Raw genomic sequence first — 20,629 nt, forward strand, 5'->3', positions numbered from 1 at the left:
GCACGCCAGGCCTCCCTGTCCATCACCAACTCCCGGAGTTTACTCAACCTCATGTCCATCGAGTCGGTGATGCCATCCAGCCATCTCATCCTCTGTCCTCCCCTTCTCCTCCTGCCCCCAATCCCTCCCAGCATCAGGGTCTTTTCCAATGAGTCAACTCTTCGCATGAGGTGGCCAAAGTATTGGAGTTTCAGCTTCAGCATCAGTCCTTTCAATGAACACCCAGGACTGATCTCCTTTAGAATGGACTGGTTGGATCTCCTTGCAGCTCAGGGACTCTCAAGAGTCTTCTCTAACACTACAGTTCAAAAGCATCAATTTTTTGGCGCTCAGCTTTCTTCATAGTCCAACTCTCACATCCATACATGACCACTGGAAAAACCATAGCCTTGACTAGATGGACCTTTGTTGGCAAAGTAATGTCTCTGCTTTTTAATATGCTGTCTAGGTTGGTCATAACTTTCCTTCCAAGGAGTAAGCGTCTTTTAATTTCATGGCTGCAATCACCATCTGCAGTGATTTTGGAGCCCAAAAAAATAAAGTCTGACACTGCTTCCACTGTTTCCCCATCTAATTCCCATGAAGTGATAGGAGCAGATGCCATGATCTTAGTTTTCTGAATGTTGAGCTTTAAACCAACTTTTTCACTCTCCTCTTTCACTTTCATCAAGAGGCTTTTTAGTTCCTCTTCACTTTCTGCCGTCAGCAGCCTGCAAATGGAAGGTTCAGATTTCCAGAATTGTTTTCCATAGTAATGCACCCTGATGATTAATATTCATGGCTATGGAGAGGAAGCCTTGCAGCACCCTGAGGCACCTTCCAAATTGTCAGTGAGATTAAATTAAATTTAAAACCATTTTCCTATTAAGGGCTATTTTATCCCATTCTGCTGCATTGCAAACTGATCATTCTTGTATTCTATCTTATTCTTATGCTAATCTCCCGGTTTTCATTGTTTCTGGATGAATTGGAATTTGCTGTAGGATATTACTAAACTCCCCACTCTCCTTTCCTTTCTCCACCCCCTCTTCTCTGACAGTCTACACTCCAGGCCTTGTCACCATCCCAAGAAGCCCTGTGGGGATGCTCATTATTTGGTTCTAGTTGGTCCGCACCGTTTAGGGAAATGCATGTTTGCAGATGCTACAGTTGCTTTAGGTATCCTTTCAGTTCAGTCCAGTCGCTCAGTCATGTTTGACTCTTTGCAACCCCACGGACTGCAGCACGCCAGGCTTCCCTGTCCATCACCAACTCCCAGAGCTTACTCAAACTCGTGTCCATCGCATCAGTGATGCCATCCAACCATCTCATCCTCTGTCGTCCCCTTCTCCTCCCACCTTCAACTTTCCCAGCATCAGGGTCTTTTCCAATGAGTCACTTCTTCGCATCAGGTAGCCAAAGTATTGGAGTTTCAGCTTCAGCATCAGTCCTTCCAATGAATATTCAGGACTGATTTCCTTTAGGATGGACTGGTTGGATCTCCTTGTAGTCCAAGGGACTCTCAAGAGTCTTCTCCAGTACCACAGTTCAAAAGCATCAATTCTTCAGCACTCAGCTTTCTTTATAGTCCAACTCTCACATCCATACATGACTACTGGAAAAACCATAGCTTTGACTAGATGGACCTTTGTTGGTAAAGTAATGTCTCTGCTTTTTAGTATGCTGTCTAGGTTGATCATAGCTTTTCTTCCAAGGAACAAGCGTCTTTTAATTTCATGACTGCAGTCACCATCTGCAGTGATTTTGGAGCCCCCCAAAATAAAGTCTGTCACTGTTTCCACTGTTTCCCATCTATTTGTCATGAAATGATGGGACCGGATGCCATGATCTTGGTTTTCATCAAGAGGCTCTTTAGTTCTTCTTCACTTTCTGTCATAAGGATGGTGTCATCTGTGTATCTGAGGTTATTGATATTTATCCTGGCAATCTTGATTACAGCTTGTGCTTCATCCAATACAGCATATCTCATGATGTACTCTGCGTATAAGTTAAGTAAGCAAGGTGACAATATACAGCCTTGACATACTCCTTTCCCTATTTGGAACCAGTCTGTTGTTCCATGTCCAGTTCTAACTGTTGCTTCTAGACCTGCATACAGATTTCTCAGGAGGCAGGTCAGGTGGTCTGATAATCCCATCTCTTTAAGAATTTTCCACAGTTTGTTGTGATCCACACAGTCAGAAGCTTTGACATAGTCAAATAAAGCAAAAGTAGATGTTTTTCTGGAACTCTCTCGCTTTTTTGATGATCCAGCAGATGTTGGCAATTTGATCTCTGGTTCCTCTGCCTTTTCTAAATCCAGCATGAACATCTGGAAGTTCACATTTCACATACTGTAGGTATCCTTTAGGGGTCCCAGAAAATATCTATTTGAAAGTGATGAGACGAAGGCAAGCTGTGGGCCAGCAGAATCATACAGAAATTAAGGCTATATTTGTTCAAGTAAGTGAAACTGCAGCTCAGCTACAAGTGTTAGTCCATAAATTCCTGACTGAATTTTTGTCCCTCCAAGACTCAAAAATTCAAGCCATTTAAGGGAAGCCCCAATAGCTCAATGGTAAAGAATCCGCCTGTCAATGCAGAAGACATGGGCTCCACCCCTGGGTCAGAATGATCCCCTGGAGAAGGAAATGGCAACCTATTCCAGTATTCTTGCCTGGGAAATCCCATGGACAAAGGAACCTGGTAGGTTCTAGTCCAAGGGGACACAGAAAGTTGGACATGACTTAGCAGCTAAACAACAGCAATGTAAAATGCAAATTCATGATGTTCACCTTCAAATACTAATAATTAGTCAGAGTGAAGATTGGTGTCCAAACAAGTTTATAATAGGCTTGTCAATTAATGAGGGTAGTTGTTTTTCAGTCACCAAGTCATGTCCAGTTCTTTTCGACCCCATGGACTGCAGCACACCAGGCTTCCTTGTCCCTCACTATCTCCTGGAGTTTGCCCAAGTTCATGTCCATTGAATCGGAGATGCCATCCAACCATTTCATCCTCTGCCGCACTCTTCTCCTTCTGTCTTCAGTCTTTCCCAGCATCAGGGTTTTTTCCAACGACCTTTTCTTTTGCATCAGGTAGCCAAAGTATTGAAGCTTCAGCATCAGTTCTTCCAATGATTATTCAGAGTAGATTTCCTTTAAGATTGACTGGTTTGATCTCCTTGCTGTCCAAGGGAATGGAGATTGGGACCCCATAAATTTTCTAGTTTTTCTTCCCTAATGTTGTTCTCCATGGTTTAACTTTGGTTAAACTGGAGGTTTGGTTAAACTGGAGGTCAGAGATCTGAAATCAGTTTCACTGGGCTAAACTCAAGGTGTAGGACAACTTGTATTCTGTCTGGGCTAAACTCAAGGTGTAGGACAACTTGCATTCTGTCTGGAGGTTTTGGAAGAAAGTCTGTTCCCTTGCCTTTCCTATTTTCTGAAACATTCCTTGACTTGTAGCCCTTTATACCTATCTTGAAAGCCAGCAGCAATGGATTGAGTTCTTCTCATGTTGCCATTCCTCTGGGTATCTCGTTCTGCTTCTCCCTTCCACTCATAATTCAGAATAATCCTCCCCCCCACCCCCCGCCCCAGCTCAAGTTCCTTTTATTCTGGAAGGTAACGTATCTACAGGTTTTGGGGATTGAGACAAGGACATCTCTGAGGAGGCTGTTATTCAGTCTACTGCATATGTCCAAATGCAGTTATGTTCCTTTTTGCAAAAGTAATTTTGTGCTATATCAACATCTCAGCAAAAAAGCAAAAGCCATATACAGATTTATTTTTAGAATCTTACATAAACATTTTCCTGTTTATTTTTTTAAGTGACAAACTTAGGGACATGATTTAGACCCAATATTTTATTATTGCATCAAAACCGTCTCTCATGAGTCGTAAGCCAGATCACAGTTCTGAAGTTTCCCCCTGTGACAGCAGATCCTCTCCTCAGGGGGGGTGCTGGTGTCAGCTCATCGCTGCAAGAAGGAGAAGCCTTCCTGCCTCACATATTTCTCTGTCCCTGAGCCCAGCCAGAGGCAGGTCTGAACACCTACACCCAGCCCAGCACAGGCTGTGTTTGAGGAAGGGGCCAGGGAGCATGTGCGGAGCATTGCCAGTTGACATGAATGCTCAGATGCTTTCTGGATCTTGGGGGTGAAGGAACTTGAACTTAGGGATTCATCGACAGGACCACAGCCCTCCCTGGGTGCAGGGGAGAATGCAGGAAGAACAGGGAATGAAACTGACCCCCTTCTGTTCTCAGAAAGTAACTAGGACCCTTGAAGGAACCAATTCAATCCAAATTCAAACGAATCCAATAACTACAGGACTGTCACTGGGTAGGAGTACACAGCTGTGTTTCTTTACTCTTTATCTGAATGAAAATCACAAGCTTAGACAAAAATTGATCAACATGTATCCCAAATAAAGATGAAGGAAGGGAAGAATTGGCATGTGAGAGTCGGTGTCTTGGGCAAAGTGGGTCAGTATCATCTTGCCTCTATCTCGCTCTTTTTTTTTTTTTCTATCTCCTTTTCCTTCTTTTCCTCAGGTAAGTTATATAACCTTTCTGTACATTGTTCTCATGATGTGTGAACTGGAACTAATCATAGCACCCGCCTCAAGAGTAATCGTAAGGGTTAAACGGTTCTGACAAGTGGAGTACCTAGAACATTGCCTCTCTTGGGGGGGTTGTTGCTGATCAGTCGCTCAGTCGTGTCCGACTCTTTGTGACCCCATGGACTGCAGCACACCAGGCTTCCCTGTCTCTCCCCACCTCCTGGAGTTTGCCTAAGTTCATGTCCATTGAATCGGAGATGCCATCCAACCATCTCATCCTCTGTCGTCCTCTTCTTCAGCCTTCAGTCTTTCCCAGCATAGGGTCTTTTCCAATGAGTCAGCTGTTTGTATCAGGTGACCAAAGTATTGGAGCTTCAGCTTCAGCATCAGTCCTTCCAAAGAGCATTCAGGGCTGATTTCCTTAAGGATTGACTGGTTTGATCTCCTTGCTGTCCAGGGACACTCAAGAGTCTTCTCCAACACCACAGTTCGAAAGCATCAATTCTTCGGTGCTCTGCTTTCTTTACTATCTAGCTCTCACATCCGTAAGTGACTACTGGAAAAACCACAGCCTTGACTGTGTGGACCTTTGTCGGCAAAGTGATGTCTTTGCTTTTTAACACACTGTTTAGGTTTGTCATAGCTTTCCTGCAAGAAGCAGTCATCTTCTAATTTCATGCAGTCACCATCCGCAGTAATTTTAGAGCCCAAGAAGAGGAAATCTGTCACTGCTTCCACCTTTTCCCCTTCTATTTGCCATGAAGTGATAGGACTGGATGCCATGATCTTAGTTTTTAACACTGAGTTTTAAGTCGACTTTTTCACTCTCCTCCTTCACCTTCATCAAGGCTCTTTAGTTCCTCTTCTCTTTCTGCCATTAGAGTGGTGTCATCCACATATCTGAGGTTGTGGATATTTCTCCTAGCAATCTTTATTCCAGCTTATAACTCATCCAACCCAGCATTTCGCAAAATGTGCTCTGCATATAACTTAAATAAACAGGGTAACCATAATAATAATATCTCTCATGGAGTATTACTCAGTAAATGCTGGCTACTGCTATTCTATAGAAGTGTCTAGAGCTGGGAGAGGATGTTCCCCTGCAAAATAAAGGGAGGTCATTTCCCATTCAGAGGACAAAGTAACAGTCTTCCATTGAGTTTTATGTTAAGTTTACCTCATCATAAAATGTATGTTCACAAACCCAACTAAACCTCTGAATGGTGGAACCCACAGAAGAGATGTGCTTGTACAGATAGCTTTAGGAGTACCCAGGCTGCTTCAGCTGTTGTCTTTCCCACCAAACACCAGCCCAGCTGGGAAGAAACTAAAATTTCTGGGCTGCCCTGATGCTTATGGGATTTAAGTAACAGGAAGAGCTACCTTTCCAGGAGACAGTGTGATTGGCACCAGGAATTCCCCAAATCTCAGCTGTTGCCCTGAGTCCATGGGTGCACCTCATGCATCCAGGCTATTGGGGCACAGATCGTCTGGATTTGTTCTCGAGTTCCAACTAGAGGCTTTCCCAGAGGAATACAGAGGCTAACACCATGTTACCCTTAGCAGTTCTCGGGAAACTCACTTTAATGACCAGGTTGAAATAATCTCTAGTTAGCATATTCATTCCTTGGATGGTAATGATTGCTTTACACTACTTGGTGTTCAAATACGTGTTGTCATAGAATCAGACTCCTCCTCCTAGTTGTGATTCAAGGTTGACTGGCTCTTTTGATGAAGGCGAGTGAGCTTCATAACACCCTAGTCTACAGCTTCACATCTTTTGAATGGATGAAGACTAAAGGAAGGGAGAGGGCTTATGCTGGCAGTCTATCCCAGAAGAGTGCACTGTTTCCTTTCTTTCCGCAACATGGGGATTTTTTTTTCCTGATGCACTCATCAGAATAAGTTATATGTTTCTATGCAGCAATGAGATGAAGAGGAAGGGAGATTGTGGTGTTGGTCATGCAAAGGGTTGCTGCCCCCAAACACCAAACAGACTCACAAATCAATCTGACCTAGTCTCAAGAGCACCAACTGTGGCCAGTTCAGACAAACCAGATCCTGCGTATTTGTGTCACAACAGATCTAAATCAGGGCCAGAAAGATTTGGTTACTTTTTTTCTAGAACCACTTCCTGAGTAGTTATTTTTCTCCCAAAGATCTTTCTAAATTTGTGTCATAGACACTATGTCACTTGTAATATGTGCCTTGAAGACCTGAAACACTGTTCTTTTCTGATTGTGAAAAAGAAAAAAAATGGAAGTGGGGGTGGTAGTGAGACCTTCTAGTCCATCTTGACATGGCTCTTGGGGATTCAGCTCCAAACTCTTGCCTCAATTACAAGTGTGGGCCACAGATGTTACACTGAACTCAACTTCAGTTTCTTTCCTGGAGAAAATTCTTTAAAGCATTTGTCCAGGCTAATGACTTTCTCTAAGAACTGACCCTAGTGTTTGTTTATCAGTTATATTTGGCTTATCCCTTTCTTATTAGGGGATTAATATATCATGACAAGCCACATTATAGTTTAAGAGTTGAAGTTATACATCTGGCAAGACAAATGAATGCCTACTACCCAAAGGGCCCCTCTGGGCTGTGCCCTCCAGGTCTCCTTTGTGGACTCCGCTTCCTTCTTCTGTTCCCTAAACAAGGATATTCCCAAGCAGAGTTCCAGCCTTAGCCCTCTTTTCCTCCCCCACCCCTTCTGGGATGTCTCATCTTCTCAGTGCTTGTTATGGGCCAAGCATTGTGTTAAGTATTTTTCCTGTGTTAGTTTCCTGGGGTTACTGTAACAAATTACCATCAACTGGGCAGTTTCAAACAACAAAACATTTATTCTATCATAGTTCCAGAGGTCAGAAGTGCAACATCAAGGCGTGGGCAAGGTTGGTTCCTTCCAGATACTCCTGGCGGGAGGGCAAGGGATCTGCTCCATGCCTCTCTCCTAGCTTCTGGCGGTGGCTGGCAATCCTTGGTGTTTTGGAGTTGTGTTTCTCTCATCATCACATGCCATTTTCCCTGTGTGTCTGTGTATAAATTTCTTCTTCCTATAAGGATACATCATTGGATTGGGGCCCACCCTCATCCAGTAGAATCTCATTTTAACTTGATTACATCTACAAAGACCCTATTTCCAAATAAAGTCACATTTACAGGTTTTGAGTGGACGTAAATTTTTGTAGGACATTGGTCCACCTGGTACCTGTATTATCTCATTTAATCCTCACAATAACCTTCTTAGCCCCATTTTATGGATGAAGAAACAGTGTCCTTCCAGGCCTTCACCTCTACTATGTCCAGCTGTTAATGGACATCTCTCTCCACTAAGACATTGCAGTGGTACCTCACAATCAAACATTCCAGAAACAATCTTGTATCATCCTCCAAAATGTGAAGTCCTAAAGTGTGGCAGCTCCAGAATGTCTTTTTAGGGGAGTAAATGGGATCTTTGGAAGGGGTTGTTTGAAGCAGCCTTTGCAGAGCATTTAATGTAAGACTGAAACAAGTAGTAATTGCCCAGATCTAAAAATGATGGGTACCACCATTGACTTGAAACAAGACAGTGGTGGGAGGAATGGGCAAGAATGATAAATTAAGAAAAATATTAAGGAAGCAGGTTTGATAGGTCTAGTTGGCCACCTGCATGTGGAGACACATGGTAGAGAGGTATTAAAGATGTCTTTGAGTTGATTACAGAATAGTGGATGGTAGGACTATTTACCAAGAAACAAACGGGTGGTGGCAGGGGGACTGGGTAGTAATGAGTTTCAAGTATTAGTGAAATCTTATGTGAAAACTAATATAAGAATGGAGCTGCTTTGGTGGAAAGAAGGGGTAGGGCCCTTATTCTCCCCTGATCCCCTCCCTGTCTGTGAAAGGCAGGGAGCACTTTGGTAAACATTATGGATATACTGACTTTCTTGTATTCTTCTAGCTCTAAACAAGAAAATGCTGATGCTGTTCTAGATATATAGATATTGATGCCATTTTAAGAGCTTTCACAAGAAAGATCCTCCTGGCCTCTTTCTACCCTCCTTTCCTGCTATGAGGTGTCCTTCTAAGGAGGGTGCTCTTCTTTACCGATAATCTAGAAACAGCCCTGTACCACTTAACTTCTTTTGCCTTTGGTGGGTTGTTGTGGGGCTTGGGTGTCCTGTTAGAAAACCCTATGTCTTCTGATGAAAAGTCAGCCTGGTTTCCTTCAGAGAGAGGAGTGAACTTTAGCTCTTGGAATCGTGCCTGCCCTCAGTTAATCCCACAACCTTTATCAGTTCAGACTTGAGTCCTTCCTTTCCAACATTCTGAGAGGTGGTTCATTCAGAGGGAAAAAGAAAAAAAACAAAAAACACAGGCCCTGAGGAAGCTGGTAAGACCCCAAGCCTCAGGTTGTGCTGTCCTGAGTCTGCCTAGGGCCAAGCCAGAGCTGGGTTCCTGGGTGTCCCAAGCTTTGTATTTACACAGAGACAAGAATAGGGCTCTTCAAGTTTAATTAAAAACAGGATGTCCCTGCTGGGCCTCTCACTGACATTGCTAAAAATAAAGTAGGGAAATAGCCTGGCCTCTTCATAGTTTAATCCCATTAAATTGTCGGGGTGGTGTGGGGAGTGGTGAACAGAAACTGGAGCTAATAAGACACGATTTGTTTCAAAGTGCTGTCTGGGCTGTGCCTTCTCTCCCTGCTCTGTGGAGTCCTAGATCCAACACAGTCAATGCTGACTTGTTGAGACCATGGAAGAACACTTACCCTAATCCCACTGAGGTTTTGTAGGGATGTCACCCACTCACTCACTCACAAGACCCCTGGGACTTTCACCTAGTCTCTTTGTTCCCTGCTCTAGTACACCCACGTTCATAGACCTGGTATTCTGAATAACCTGTTAATTCTTTTCTGTGAGTTGATGCACACACAAAAAAATGCCGGGGGGGGGGGGGGGTGGGGGGGGTGGTGGTGCAGAAATCTAGTCTGAACACAATGAAAGAGCCACTCAGCCCCTCTGTACATTCAGACGTTATAATTCTTTTTGCTTATGGGTTCTTCTTCGTACTAACCGCATCTTCATTTCTTGGCCCCAACCCTACTTCTTTAGACTGACAGCTAAAGACTAAACTATTGAAGACTTTCTGTTGGGTACAAGAACCTTTATTTCAAACACATAGTCATCTGTTAGCTTGGTCCTTCATTCACTTGTTCAACCAGAGTATTAAGAGAATGATCTCTAGATTATCATACCATTGACTTCCCTTCAGGATCCCAAGAAGGAGAATTTCATTAGCCTCAAGTCTTAGAGGCTGAGAGTTCCAAGGAGTATTCCAAACCACTGGGTTTTCATTGCTACTATGGGACCTTACTGAGGCCCAAACAGACCAGGGGAAGGAACAACGCAGCCCCAAAGAAGGTTAATTAGGAAGGTTAATTAAGAAGGAAGCATCCTTAAGGCTTCTATTAATACTCACTGGAAGGATTGATGGTGAAACTGGAGCTCCCATACTTTGGCCACCTGAAGCAAAGAGCTGCCTCATTGGGAAAGACCCTGATGCTGGGAAAAATTGAGGGCAGGAGGAGAAGGGGACGACAGAGGAGGAAATGGTTGGATGGCATCATTGACTCAGTGGACAGGAGTTTGAGCAAACTCTGGGAGACAGTGAAGTACAGGGAAGCCTGGCATGATGCAGTCCATGGAGTTGTAAAGAGCTGGACACAACTGAGTCCCTGTGGGGTGGGATCATCAGCCCAAGAGTCGGCACACTGGGTATGCCATTTTTCATTCCGGTTTTAGCAACTGAGATTATAATATTTATCACCATTTCTCCAGAATATTTCAGGGACTTGAGGCAGGTTGACCAGAACAAGACTAAAGCAGCGAGGCTTAGCCTTTATCTCTTTCTACAACCCGTTTTGTTTCCACATTTTCCCTTTGGAGACTACTGTCCCTCAGCTGCCTTCCTTTCTCTCCTCCCTCTGTATTCCAAGTTCCAGAACTTTCCAGATTTCTAACCGCCCCCCCCCCCCCCCCACCCTCTGGAAAAATCTACTTTTTCTAAAACTCCTTCCCAGGGCCAAAGTTCCCAAAGTGAATCTGAGTAGCAAAACCATGGTCTGGGGATAAAAACAATGACTTTAAATTATTCTTCCAAAATAAAAACATCTGATAGCTGAGGTCTTCCAGGCCCTGAGCATCTGGGGTTGGGGGGTGGTGCCACAGGTGGTAGGGGAGATAGTTTCAGTACTGCTCAAAAACCTCTTCAGTTTTTCAGGATTTCAGTCAAAAACTCTTTTGATCATCAGATTTCAGACATACTCAGTTTATCTCAAGCAGAGATTGTACACTTGTTCAGTTGCTAAGTTGTGTGCCTCTTCACAACCCCATGAACTGCAGCCCACCAGGCTTTCCCATTCTTTACTATCTCCCGGAGCTTGCATAAACTTGTGTCCATTGAGTCAATGATGCCATCCAACCATCTCATGCTTTGTCTTCCCCTTCTCCTCTTGCCTTCAATCTTTCCCAGCATCAGGGTCTTTTCCAATGACTTGGCACTTCTGAACAGATGGCCAAAGTATTGACTCTTCAGCTTCAGTATTAGATCGTCCAGTGAATATTCAGGGTTGATGTCCTTTAGGATTTACTGTTTTGATCTCCTTGCAGTCCAAGGGACTCTCAAGAGTCTTCTCCAGCACCACAGTTCGAAAGCATCAATTCTTCGGGGCTCAGACTTCTTTAAGGTCCAGCCTTCTTTACTTTTATTGTGCACTTATTTCATCCAGTACTCAAGTGGCAGATGGTCCCCATCCTGGGGGATGACTGACAGTGTGCTGACAAGGAATGCAAGATGATTGCCACACACAAGTGGAGAGGGCATTGGGATGGATTGGTAATGTCTGGAGGAGGGCAGGCCCTTACAAACAGTGTTTATCATCCTCAAGGGAACCAGGGAGTAGACTCTGACCTGTCTCTCTGGCCTGAGAAATGTCATCTACAGCCTGAGAGTGGGAACCCCAAAATCAGCAGCAGCATCACATGGGATCCCTGTTAGAAATGTATAATCTTATGACCTCCATTTCCCAACCCACCCTACTCAATCAGCTTCTGCCTTCTCGTAAGATTCCCAGGGGGCTCATATGCACAATAAGATTAGAGACATGGAGTGAGGGGTGGGTCTGGTGGATCTTCTGGTCAGCTGTCGTTCCCGAAGGTCCTTACCGCTGGACAAGCTCTGCTGGCCTGGCTGCTCTCACAGCCACGGCACATCTGTTTTCTGCAACAAGCGAGAAGCAAGAACAGAGCCTGCTCTCTGTGTGAAGGGAATGCCTTCCTTTGGGAGGCATTTGGGAGGTTTAATAATAGGGCCATTGTGTACAAAACCAAACCATGTCTCTGTCTCCCCACCGTGTTACTTCTTGTCCCCAGGCGATCTATAAGATGGTTTCCTCTGTAATGAAAATGCCTGAAGATGAGTCGACCCCAGAGAAGAGGACAGAAAAGATCTTCCGCCAGATGGACACCAATAGAGATGGTAGGAGGCCACGGCCACTTTTCTTGATTTTGCTCAGAGTGGGGGCTGCTGGAGGGTCTAGAGCATCCAGGCATGGAAATGCCACTCGAGGACAATTTATTGGCCATAGGATCTGGCTCAGGGTCCTTTGTGAAAATAGCTCTTGCTACATACTCCTTGCATGGGGAGGACGGAGGAGGACCTGAGTGGTTCGCAGTAGGTTGGCTCCTGCAGGCTAGCTAATCAGAAAGTGGGAAGGGGCTTGGTATCCACTCAGACCCTAGAAGCTTCCCTCCCAGCTGCCCAGGGGTTCCCTGCACATGCTCCAAAGTGTAGGGTTTCCCAGAACCAAGTGGGGCCCCTCAGTTTTTGAGGGGTTAGGTGGACAGCAGATTCCACGCCAAGGGAGCCACCCACAATTCAAACCCAACAAGGGGGTGCAAAGCAAACCAAAATGAAAGGAGAGATGGATTTCAAACTCAAAAACAGGGGACTTTTAGATGCTGGATTGCCAGCTAGAATAGAAGTAAAATTAAATTTGATTTTTGGATATATAGCAAATGACTTTTTAGTATAAGTAGGCCCTATGCAATATTTGGAACATACTAAAAAATTATTGTTTATTTGAAATTGAAAGCTAACTGGGCTTCATGTATTTTATTTGCCAATTCTGGCAACCCTCTGTGTGTGTGTATGTGTGTGTGTGAATTGCTCAGTCTTGTCCGACTCATAGCAACCCCATGGATGGTAGCCCACCTGGCTCCTCTGTCCATGGAATTCTCCAGGCAAGAATACTGGAATGGGTAGCCATTCCCTTCTCCAGGGGATCTTCCCAACCCAGGGTTTGAACCCAGGTCTCCTGCATTGCAGGCAGATTCTTTACCATCTGAGCCACCAGGGAAGCCCCTCTGACAACCCTACTTAGATGTAATACCTGAGTTTAAAGTTTTGACACAGACCCTGGCCCATAAAAAGCCCTAAGTCATCCATAGCTGTCATATCCTGAGTGAGCTATAGCAAGTCATTTCTTATTCCCGGCTTGCCTGTTCTGCTGGGCATCCCACCAATTCTTGTCAAATATATGAGCAAAGTTACTCATATAGCCCTGACGAAGGCTTTGTGTCAGAGCGAGCCTCAATTTCTATACCTGTGCCCTCTGGGGCACCAGCGGCCTGAGAATCTGGGCTTGCAGGGTACAAGCCAATCTGTTTGTTTGCTTGTTCCTTCACAAAGTTGCCATTACATCCTGTTTCTTTGTGTCTTGATTCACAGTGAATAGTTTGTCTTGCAAAGACTAAACAAACAGGATTCTTTTAATAGGATAGTAAAGGCCCGGACATTAAACTGCACATTTTCCTAATGTTCCAGGAGAGCACAGGGGGGGCTTGTGTCCTGCCTGTGACCCGGCCTCCTCTTTAGAGTAAGGGTGAAGGATGGGAGAAGATCCAGACATGCAGGATGAACTCCTCCCTACCAGAAATAGAGCTTCGGTCAGGGGACTTGGCCACAGTGGGCTCACAGAGCCCCGACAGGGTCTGCATTTCTCAAATGCATTTTGTTGCTAAAAGCCCTGTGTTTCCTAATGGAAAGCCTTGATTAAGAAAAAGATGGGGAGGGGAAGTTAGAGCCATACAGGGAGGCGTTTATGACCCCTCCCCTCTGCAGGGGGTCAGACTCTGCCCAACTAGGAAACTTGGTGCTTCTGCTCTGGGCTTCTAGATCCAAAGGCTGGAGCCCGGGGGCAGAGGCCTCATCTAGAGTCTCCTGCGGTTAGATTCCTCCTGAAGAAGTTCTTTGCATCTAACACCGGGTCTGTAACTTGAAAAGTCTGGCCCCCCAGCAAGTTAGCTCCGAAGCCAATTCGGAAGCACGCACGTTACTGGAGGAAGCAAGACTTCTTCGCTCCATGTAGGCTTCGCTCCGCCCCCACCCCCAGGCCCAGAAATGGGGGAGGAGCTTTGCCTCCCCTCTGACAGTATGAGGAAACTTCTGGAAGGGAACTTAATACATACTCTAGCCTAGGTAGAAAGGAAAAGGACCTGGAGTAGGAGTGGAATCTCAGACAGCCAGTCTTCCTCCCGCAGTCCATCGGGGTAGAAGAGCCCTGACTGAGGGGTCGTCTCTCTGCTTCGGAATTCCCTCACCCCGGGTGGGAAGGGCAGCCCTCCTCACAGCTTGTCCAAAAGAAGTGGCCCTCCCCCCAGGTCCCTTCCTAGGTGTACCCGGGTGACCCGAAGGAGCCCGAGGGCCCAGTACCCCGTGGGATGTACAGCAGGAACCCGGCTCACTCTCTGAAAGGCGCGAGCACCATCTCTTCCGTGGACATGGTGGCCTGTAGCCGGAAGGGCCACGAGGGCAGGGACCACGTTGGGGACACCCAGCGCCCGCCCACCCCACCGCCTCCCGGAGCCAGGGCCGGGCACACAGGGAGCTCTCAGTAAGCCCCGTGCCGGGCTGTGCGACGCTGAACGAACGACCCCCTGCCCTGGGTGGGGGGGGGTCTCAGCTTGGAAAGACAGAAGGTGGGGCTCACGGCTGCTGTGAGACCCCGGGAAAGGGTGTGCTGCGCCGCCGCCCCCGAGATGCATCGGGAAGACCCCGTTCACGCGGCTGCCGTTGGCCAACACTCACCAGTCCGCTTGCTTTTCAGGAAAACTCTCCCTGGAAGAGTTCATCCGAGGGGCCAAGAGCGACCCGTCCATTGTGCGCCTCCTGCAGTGTGACCCCAGCAGCGCCGGCCAGTTCTGAACCCGGCGCCCCACCAACTGTAGAGCTGCCTGTGTTCCCTTTGGATTTTTTTTTTTTTTTTGGCCAAACAATATTGACAGTGATGCTGTTCCCCCTGTGGTCGGATGCGCCTCCTTCCGTGCCGCCTTCAGCTTCTCTGTCGTGGATGCTTCGTGGGAATGTCTAGACCCCCCGCGCTTGTGGAAGCATGGACAGCCCTGTCGTGCACAGACTTTGGTGTTTGTTGTTCTGACGATTTTTCATCGTTATTATTATTATTATTATTATTTTTCCTTTGATTCGAAAGTCTGTGTTCTAAAACTGAAGACTCGGGGAGGCGAGGGGGAAGGGAAAACAATCCAGTCCAGTGATTCTGTTGCAAACTTGAGGGGCCCGTTGGAAAAACAAAACTCGCCACCTGGGTCTGGAGTCATACAAGCCCTAGGGGTGGTGGCACCACTTGTTGGATTCCCCGGGGATGGAATCCTCTGGGGCCAGACTCTTAAAGGGACCTGGGGGATCCTCCCAGAGGCCCACCCCACCCTCTTCCCAAATAGGCTGTAGTTTCTAAGCTGTGAACATTTCAAGGTAAATTCATAGAGAAGAAGAAAAAGATGGCTCAGCTATTTCTTGCCAGGTTTACGCTAGTTGAGCTGAGTTTCTTTGGAAATTGAATGCAATTGGTAACTTATATTCCAAAACCAGACCCATCTTGTTGCCTATTGTGATAAAAAAAAAAAAAAAAAAAAAGATTGCTGTATATAAAATATTGGGTATTGCAGACCAAATTAAGTGTTTTGCCTTGTTTAAATGAAATGCATGTTTAGTGAGCACTAATACAATCTTATTACAGAAGACTGTTTTTAGTAGCTTATTGTAAAGTAAGCCAGCTGTAATGAATGTCTGTGTCTTGTTTTAAAGTCATATCTGTCTTTGCACAAATGCACCCATCAGCAGGTATATTTTATATACTCCAGAAAAGTACAAAGTAACCATGACCAGGGCCCAACTTTACTTTTGAGTGATTTTCCAGTGGTACTGCCAAGGGAATAGAAGTGGGGCAGGTTTGAGTGGGATGTGTCAAGTGGAGCACCGGAAGGTTCATATTTATTAGAGGTGCGGGTTTGCCCACCAGCCCAGCAGCTCACTGATGGATTGGAGGTGTGCTGCTTTTCTGAGCAGACCATGTTCTGTAGATTTTCCCACCCTCCCCCACCCCAAATAGCATAAATTCTGGGGGTTTCCCGATGCTTTAACCCACACGTACAGTTAGGAAGCCATAGCTGGAATGTTGACTTTTCCATGCCCCCAGTGACCCTTAAGAGAGTCAGAGGTTAGGCAGTCATCTGGTTCATCTTGAAGAAGGCATAAGCAACTGTCTGATTTCCAAGGCCCACTATAGATAATCCAAAAAATATTTTCCCCATTATTGTGTTCTCCAAAAAAAAAAATTTGTATTTCCAGAAGTGAAAACACAAATTTGAGTTGCTGTTTGGTCTGATGACCTTTGTATTGAAAGGTAAGAGTCAAAGTCGCTGGTCACAGGTAAGTCATATTTTCACAAGCAGTAGGCAAGGGGAAACCCAAACACTCAAGGATGTAGATGAGGAGATCTTGCCCCAAGAGAAGGCAGACAGGTTCCCTGGGTTGCAGCCAAGCTACTTCCTAGAGACCATGAACCACACAAAGATAAACTTATAAGGGAAACGATGCTGAGCCTATTCTAACCCCCAGATTCCTGGTTATTACTCAATTCCATTTAAACTGATAGTAAAAATCTGCATTTGTGTGGTTGACCAAAAGGAACGAACTTTGCAAGGTGAAATTTTGAGACCTGGACTCAGTAAAATAATCCTCTTGCTCTGAGTGTCAGCTTTTTTTATAGTGGTTTTACACCTTGAGACTTGCGGAGTTCCTCCGTTGGCCGGGTGGTAAAATCTGGTTTTGAGAACTAGGGAATTAACCTAGTGGCATGCACAATGGCATGGGGACCCAGCACCTCTACAGGTAATGTTCACGAGCTGCATCTCATTTTCTCCTGCTCTTAATTGAAGACCTAATTCCTCCTTTAGCTTTCCTTGATGGTGGAGTCAGTTAATGTTGGGGAAAGCCCACTTGGGCTCCGTCCTCAGTCATGACATCTTACTGAGCCAGACTCACTGCTCGCTAGAGCCTAGAGCTGGGGTAAGAAGCAGGGGAGTGCATCTCCAGCTGTAAAAAAAAAAAAAGCAGACAGACACAGGGCTGATCAATGCTGATATGCCCAGGATGGACGGAAAGTAGTCCTTGTCCTGGCCTGCCATTGACCCTGACTGTGTTTTCTTGAGGGTTGTTTTTCTCATTCTTTGCCTTCCCAAGCAGGCCTTTGTATATCTGATCCAATGCACTGTGTGGCCAAGGGACTCAGCAGCACCCAGAAAGCTGAATGCCTAAAAGCTTATGTCACTTGTGAGCTGGGCTGTTCATTGTCATTGCTGTGTTGAGGGACCTCTGGAAATGGGAGTCTGTTCTGTCTGAAAGCAGCTCCGCCTGTGATGCTCAAGGGACTGGAATAAAGTTGCTTACGACTTGAAGGATGATAGACTGGTCGACTGTTCATATCCTTGTTTAGGGTGGGGAAGGGGTGCTGAGGGTGCAGTTCCATCCCATTGATACACCCCAGGGGCACTTTCCACAGGGGAATTTAATAATATAGATCTATATCTATATTTATACCTATATATATCGATATATTTATGAATCCTTTCCTATGGAGTGGGTCCTGCATCGGTTGACTGTGGGTCACTCTAGCTTGGCATTCAACCATGTTGTTTAATATGATTGTCTGGGACCGGAGCTTTCTGTGCCTAAACTGCTGCTCCCCTGAATCTGTGCATGAGAGAGGGCCCAGATGTTGTGTTGGCTTCCTTCTGGGTATGGTTTCACCCCTGGCACAAGGAAACAGGGTTTGTGAAAGAGGGATGAGAGGGTCTGTGGGCCCAAAGCATTGTCCAAGAGTATCCTTGATCTCTGTGTGGGCTTCTTTGCTTCCGTCCACTCATGGCCTTCACTTTCTTCTCACCTCCTCTCCTTCCTCACAACTGACCAGAGCTATAAACTCTAGTCTCAACATTAGGTGCAATGGAAGGAGAAACGGAGGCACTTTCCTCTTTAGGGGGGAAATTAGCATCCTCCCCTCCCCTCCCTGGACCTCTCAGTCTGGAGAAGAATTTATAGAAAAGATGACATGATACAGAGCCCACAGCCTCAAAGCCAATTCCAATCAAGGTGTTATTGCTGTCACTGTCTCTGCCTCCAGCACAGGGGTCATGAATATAGGAAAAAGAGGCTGAAAGTCAGCTGTGGTAGGCATCTCATAGGCCAACCAGACCTCATGCTGGAGTGAGTTGGCCTGGAGGGGAGTCCTTTTGTACCTCAGTTTCTCTCTATGGTTCAGCAGTGGCCCTGAAGCCTATGAGGACTGAGCATGAGGAACGCCATGTCATTCATGGCAGTGATGGTGAGCAGGTGGCTGGGACCCTCCAACCTGATCAGCACTCTTCACTCCCACACCTGTCGGGAGGTTAACCGGTTGATTTCCAGCAAATTTTCAAGTCTTAGACTCCTGTCTTCAGGGTACTGTCCCAACACCCCAACCCAACCCTGACAGTCTAGTTCAGGTGTGGGGAGGGGGCCACTGGCCAGGTGAGGAGGAGTCTGTATGTTCCCTCAGTCAAGGTAAGGGGAAATCACGAGTGCTTTCTTTAGGAAAAATGGAGATGCTTCAACAAGCCTCTCATCTTTGTCAGGCGTATGCTTGCATTCTCCTGACATATTCTGGTTTTTCAGGTGGCTGAAGAAACAAGAGAAAGAATGTTGTATTTGCCAAGACAGCAGACTATCAGTCAAATTCACCTACAATAGAAAGATTATTGTAGAGTGAAAAGATTTCCAAGCCAGGAGCCAATGATATATTTTATATCTAACCAATGATACATGCATTGCAGATTTCTCTACACTTGAATGATGACCATGTGTCCAGGACTTAGGTCCTGGGCACTTGCTGCCCTGGCTGCTAATATGCCATTGGTCCTCAGACACAGGAGTGCAGACACGTGAGTGGGCAGCCTTCCCAAAGCGAGGTTAGAGTCTGGTGACCTCTCATCACGCTGTGAAAGTCTAAGGGTAAGAGGGGCTTGTACGCCCTGGGACTGGGGTGACTGCCGAGCCCTGCCTCTCTCAGAGTGAACCACTGTCCTGGCACTGATGATGCCAGGCTGTCATCACTTGGCATATCATGGTCTCTGAGGATGGACTTGCATCTAACCTGCCTCTCCATCCCCAGCACCAGGCACAGTGCCCGGCCCATGGTAACTGAGCTGAGTTGGTATAGAGATGAAGATGAGGGCAAGTTCCGGTCCTGGACCCTGAGGCCCTGGTAGTTGGTCATCTTCACCCACCCAGAGTCCCAGTACAGGGAGGTGAGGGGTGGGATGGCACATGTGGGGAGCCAAGTTCACAGCAGCACCAGAGCTGCCATGAGTCCAGGGAGGACTGCCTCCGGAGAGGAGGCGAGACTAGTGAATGCCCGGGAGGACCTCCTCGGGCAGGGGTGGGGGTGGGGGGAGCACATTCAGACCTCCTACCGATACTGGGGAACACAGATCATGGCAAAGGGGCCTTTGGCCCATTTCTGATCCATGATCTCTCCAGAAGCCTCCTCAACAAGCACTTCTCCCAGCCTCCTCTTTAACGCCCACTGGTCCAGGAAAGGAGGCTGCCGAGGACGCCAACAGGGTTGAAGTTGGTCAGAGAAAGCTTTCCCAAGGTGGATTTTTAGCCAAGATTTGAAAGCTGTGGACATAGATGAGAAGGTGAGATGTGGGAGAACACAGAAGCCGCTACTTGTTTGGAACAGAGAGGCTCTTGGGAGATAATCATGGAGGACAGTTGAAGGAGTGGGTGGGTGGTCACTGAGGAAATGCCGAGAAACACTGGGATTTGAGCTGGCGGATACTAGCGAGGTTGTGGCTTCCAGGGCAAGAGACTGTCATGACGAGTTTGGTGTTTCAGCCACATGGTTTTAGCATCTGTGGAAAGGTGGGTGAAGATGAACTAAAGGACATGAAAGGCTCTTGTGGTAATTAGTGGAGAGTGAGGAAGACGAACGTGGATGGAGAGACAGACCTTACTCCCTGCCCCAAGGAACTGGAAGAATAGCCATCCTGGTGGCCTTTTGTGGTCACACTGGAGGCCTGGTGATGTCTTCAGCCTCTTCTCACTTAACCTTGGGGTGGAGGCACAATGGGGCAACCGGAAGAGGAAACGCCTGCTGTGTTGGAGCCCAGGACCTGAGGGGTCCACGGGGAGCCCAGAACCTTCCCAGCGCAGAGGCTTCTTCCCAATCAGCCAAAGGGCCCCAACACCCACCTCACAGAAAACACGGGACACTTGAACTTTACTCTTACATTATGAATATTTATTTTTTTCTTCTTAAAAATGTACAAAAAATAAAATAACTGTATTTATAGTTTATAGATTCCCCCTCTCCCATTTACAAAACTATTAAGTTACATTTGCCTTTAAAAAAAAAAAAAAATGAGCACGAATTGTCCATCTAGCAATCTCCTTTGCTTGTCTTTGAGAAAGGGCTGTTCATAGAATTTGGCACAAACCCCCTGCTTCTGTTGCATTTTCATAATTTTAAATAAGAAGGAAAATAAACGTTTGATTCAGTTCATGCTTATTAAGTTTCTGGGTTGGGACATGTCTTAGTCTTTTAGGATCCAATTCCAAGATGACATCTGACTGCATTTTTTGTTGGACCCAATTTCCCAGAAAGTCTAAGCATTTGGGGTAAGTTTAAGAAAAATACTTGTTGCATATGT

At 46.2% G+C, this 20,629-nt stretch overlaps 1 protein-coding gene across 8 annotated transcripts in view; it reads left to right on the plus strand.

Moving 5' to 3' along the window:
• The window catches only part of NCALD (neurocalcin delta), a 435,844-nt gene extending 418,509 nt beyond the window's left edge, over positions 1 to 17,335 (plus strand). For all 8 annotated transcript variants that reach the window (XM_061123646.1, XM_061123649.1, XM_061123650.1 and 5 more), the window contains 2 exons: positions 11,951 to 12,056; positions 14,686 to 17,335. In XM_061123646.1, the coding sequence (XP_060979629.1) occupies positions 11,951 to 12,056; positions 14,686 to 14,783 (204 nt within the window). In that variant the 3' untranslated portion in view covers positions 14,784 to 17,335. The remainder of the gene's footprint in view (positions 1 to 11,950; positions 12,057 to 14,685) is intronic.
• Positions 17,336 to 20,629: the final 3,294 nt, after the last annotated feature.

Source organism: Dama dama, chromosome 21 (genome assembly GCF_033118175.1).
Source record: "Dama dama isolate Ldn47 chromosome 21, ASM3311817v1, whole genome shotgun sequence".
Taxonomy (NCBI): Eukaryota; Metazoa; Chordata; class Mammalia; order Artiodactyla; family Cervidae; genus Dama; species Dama dama.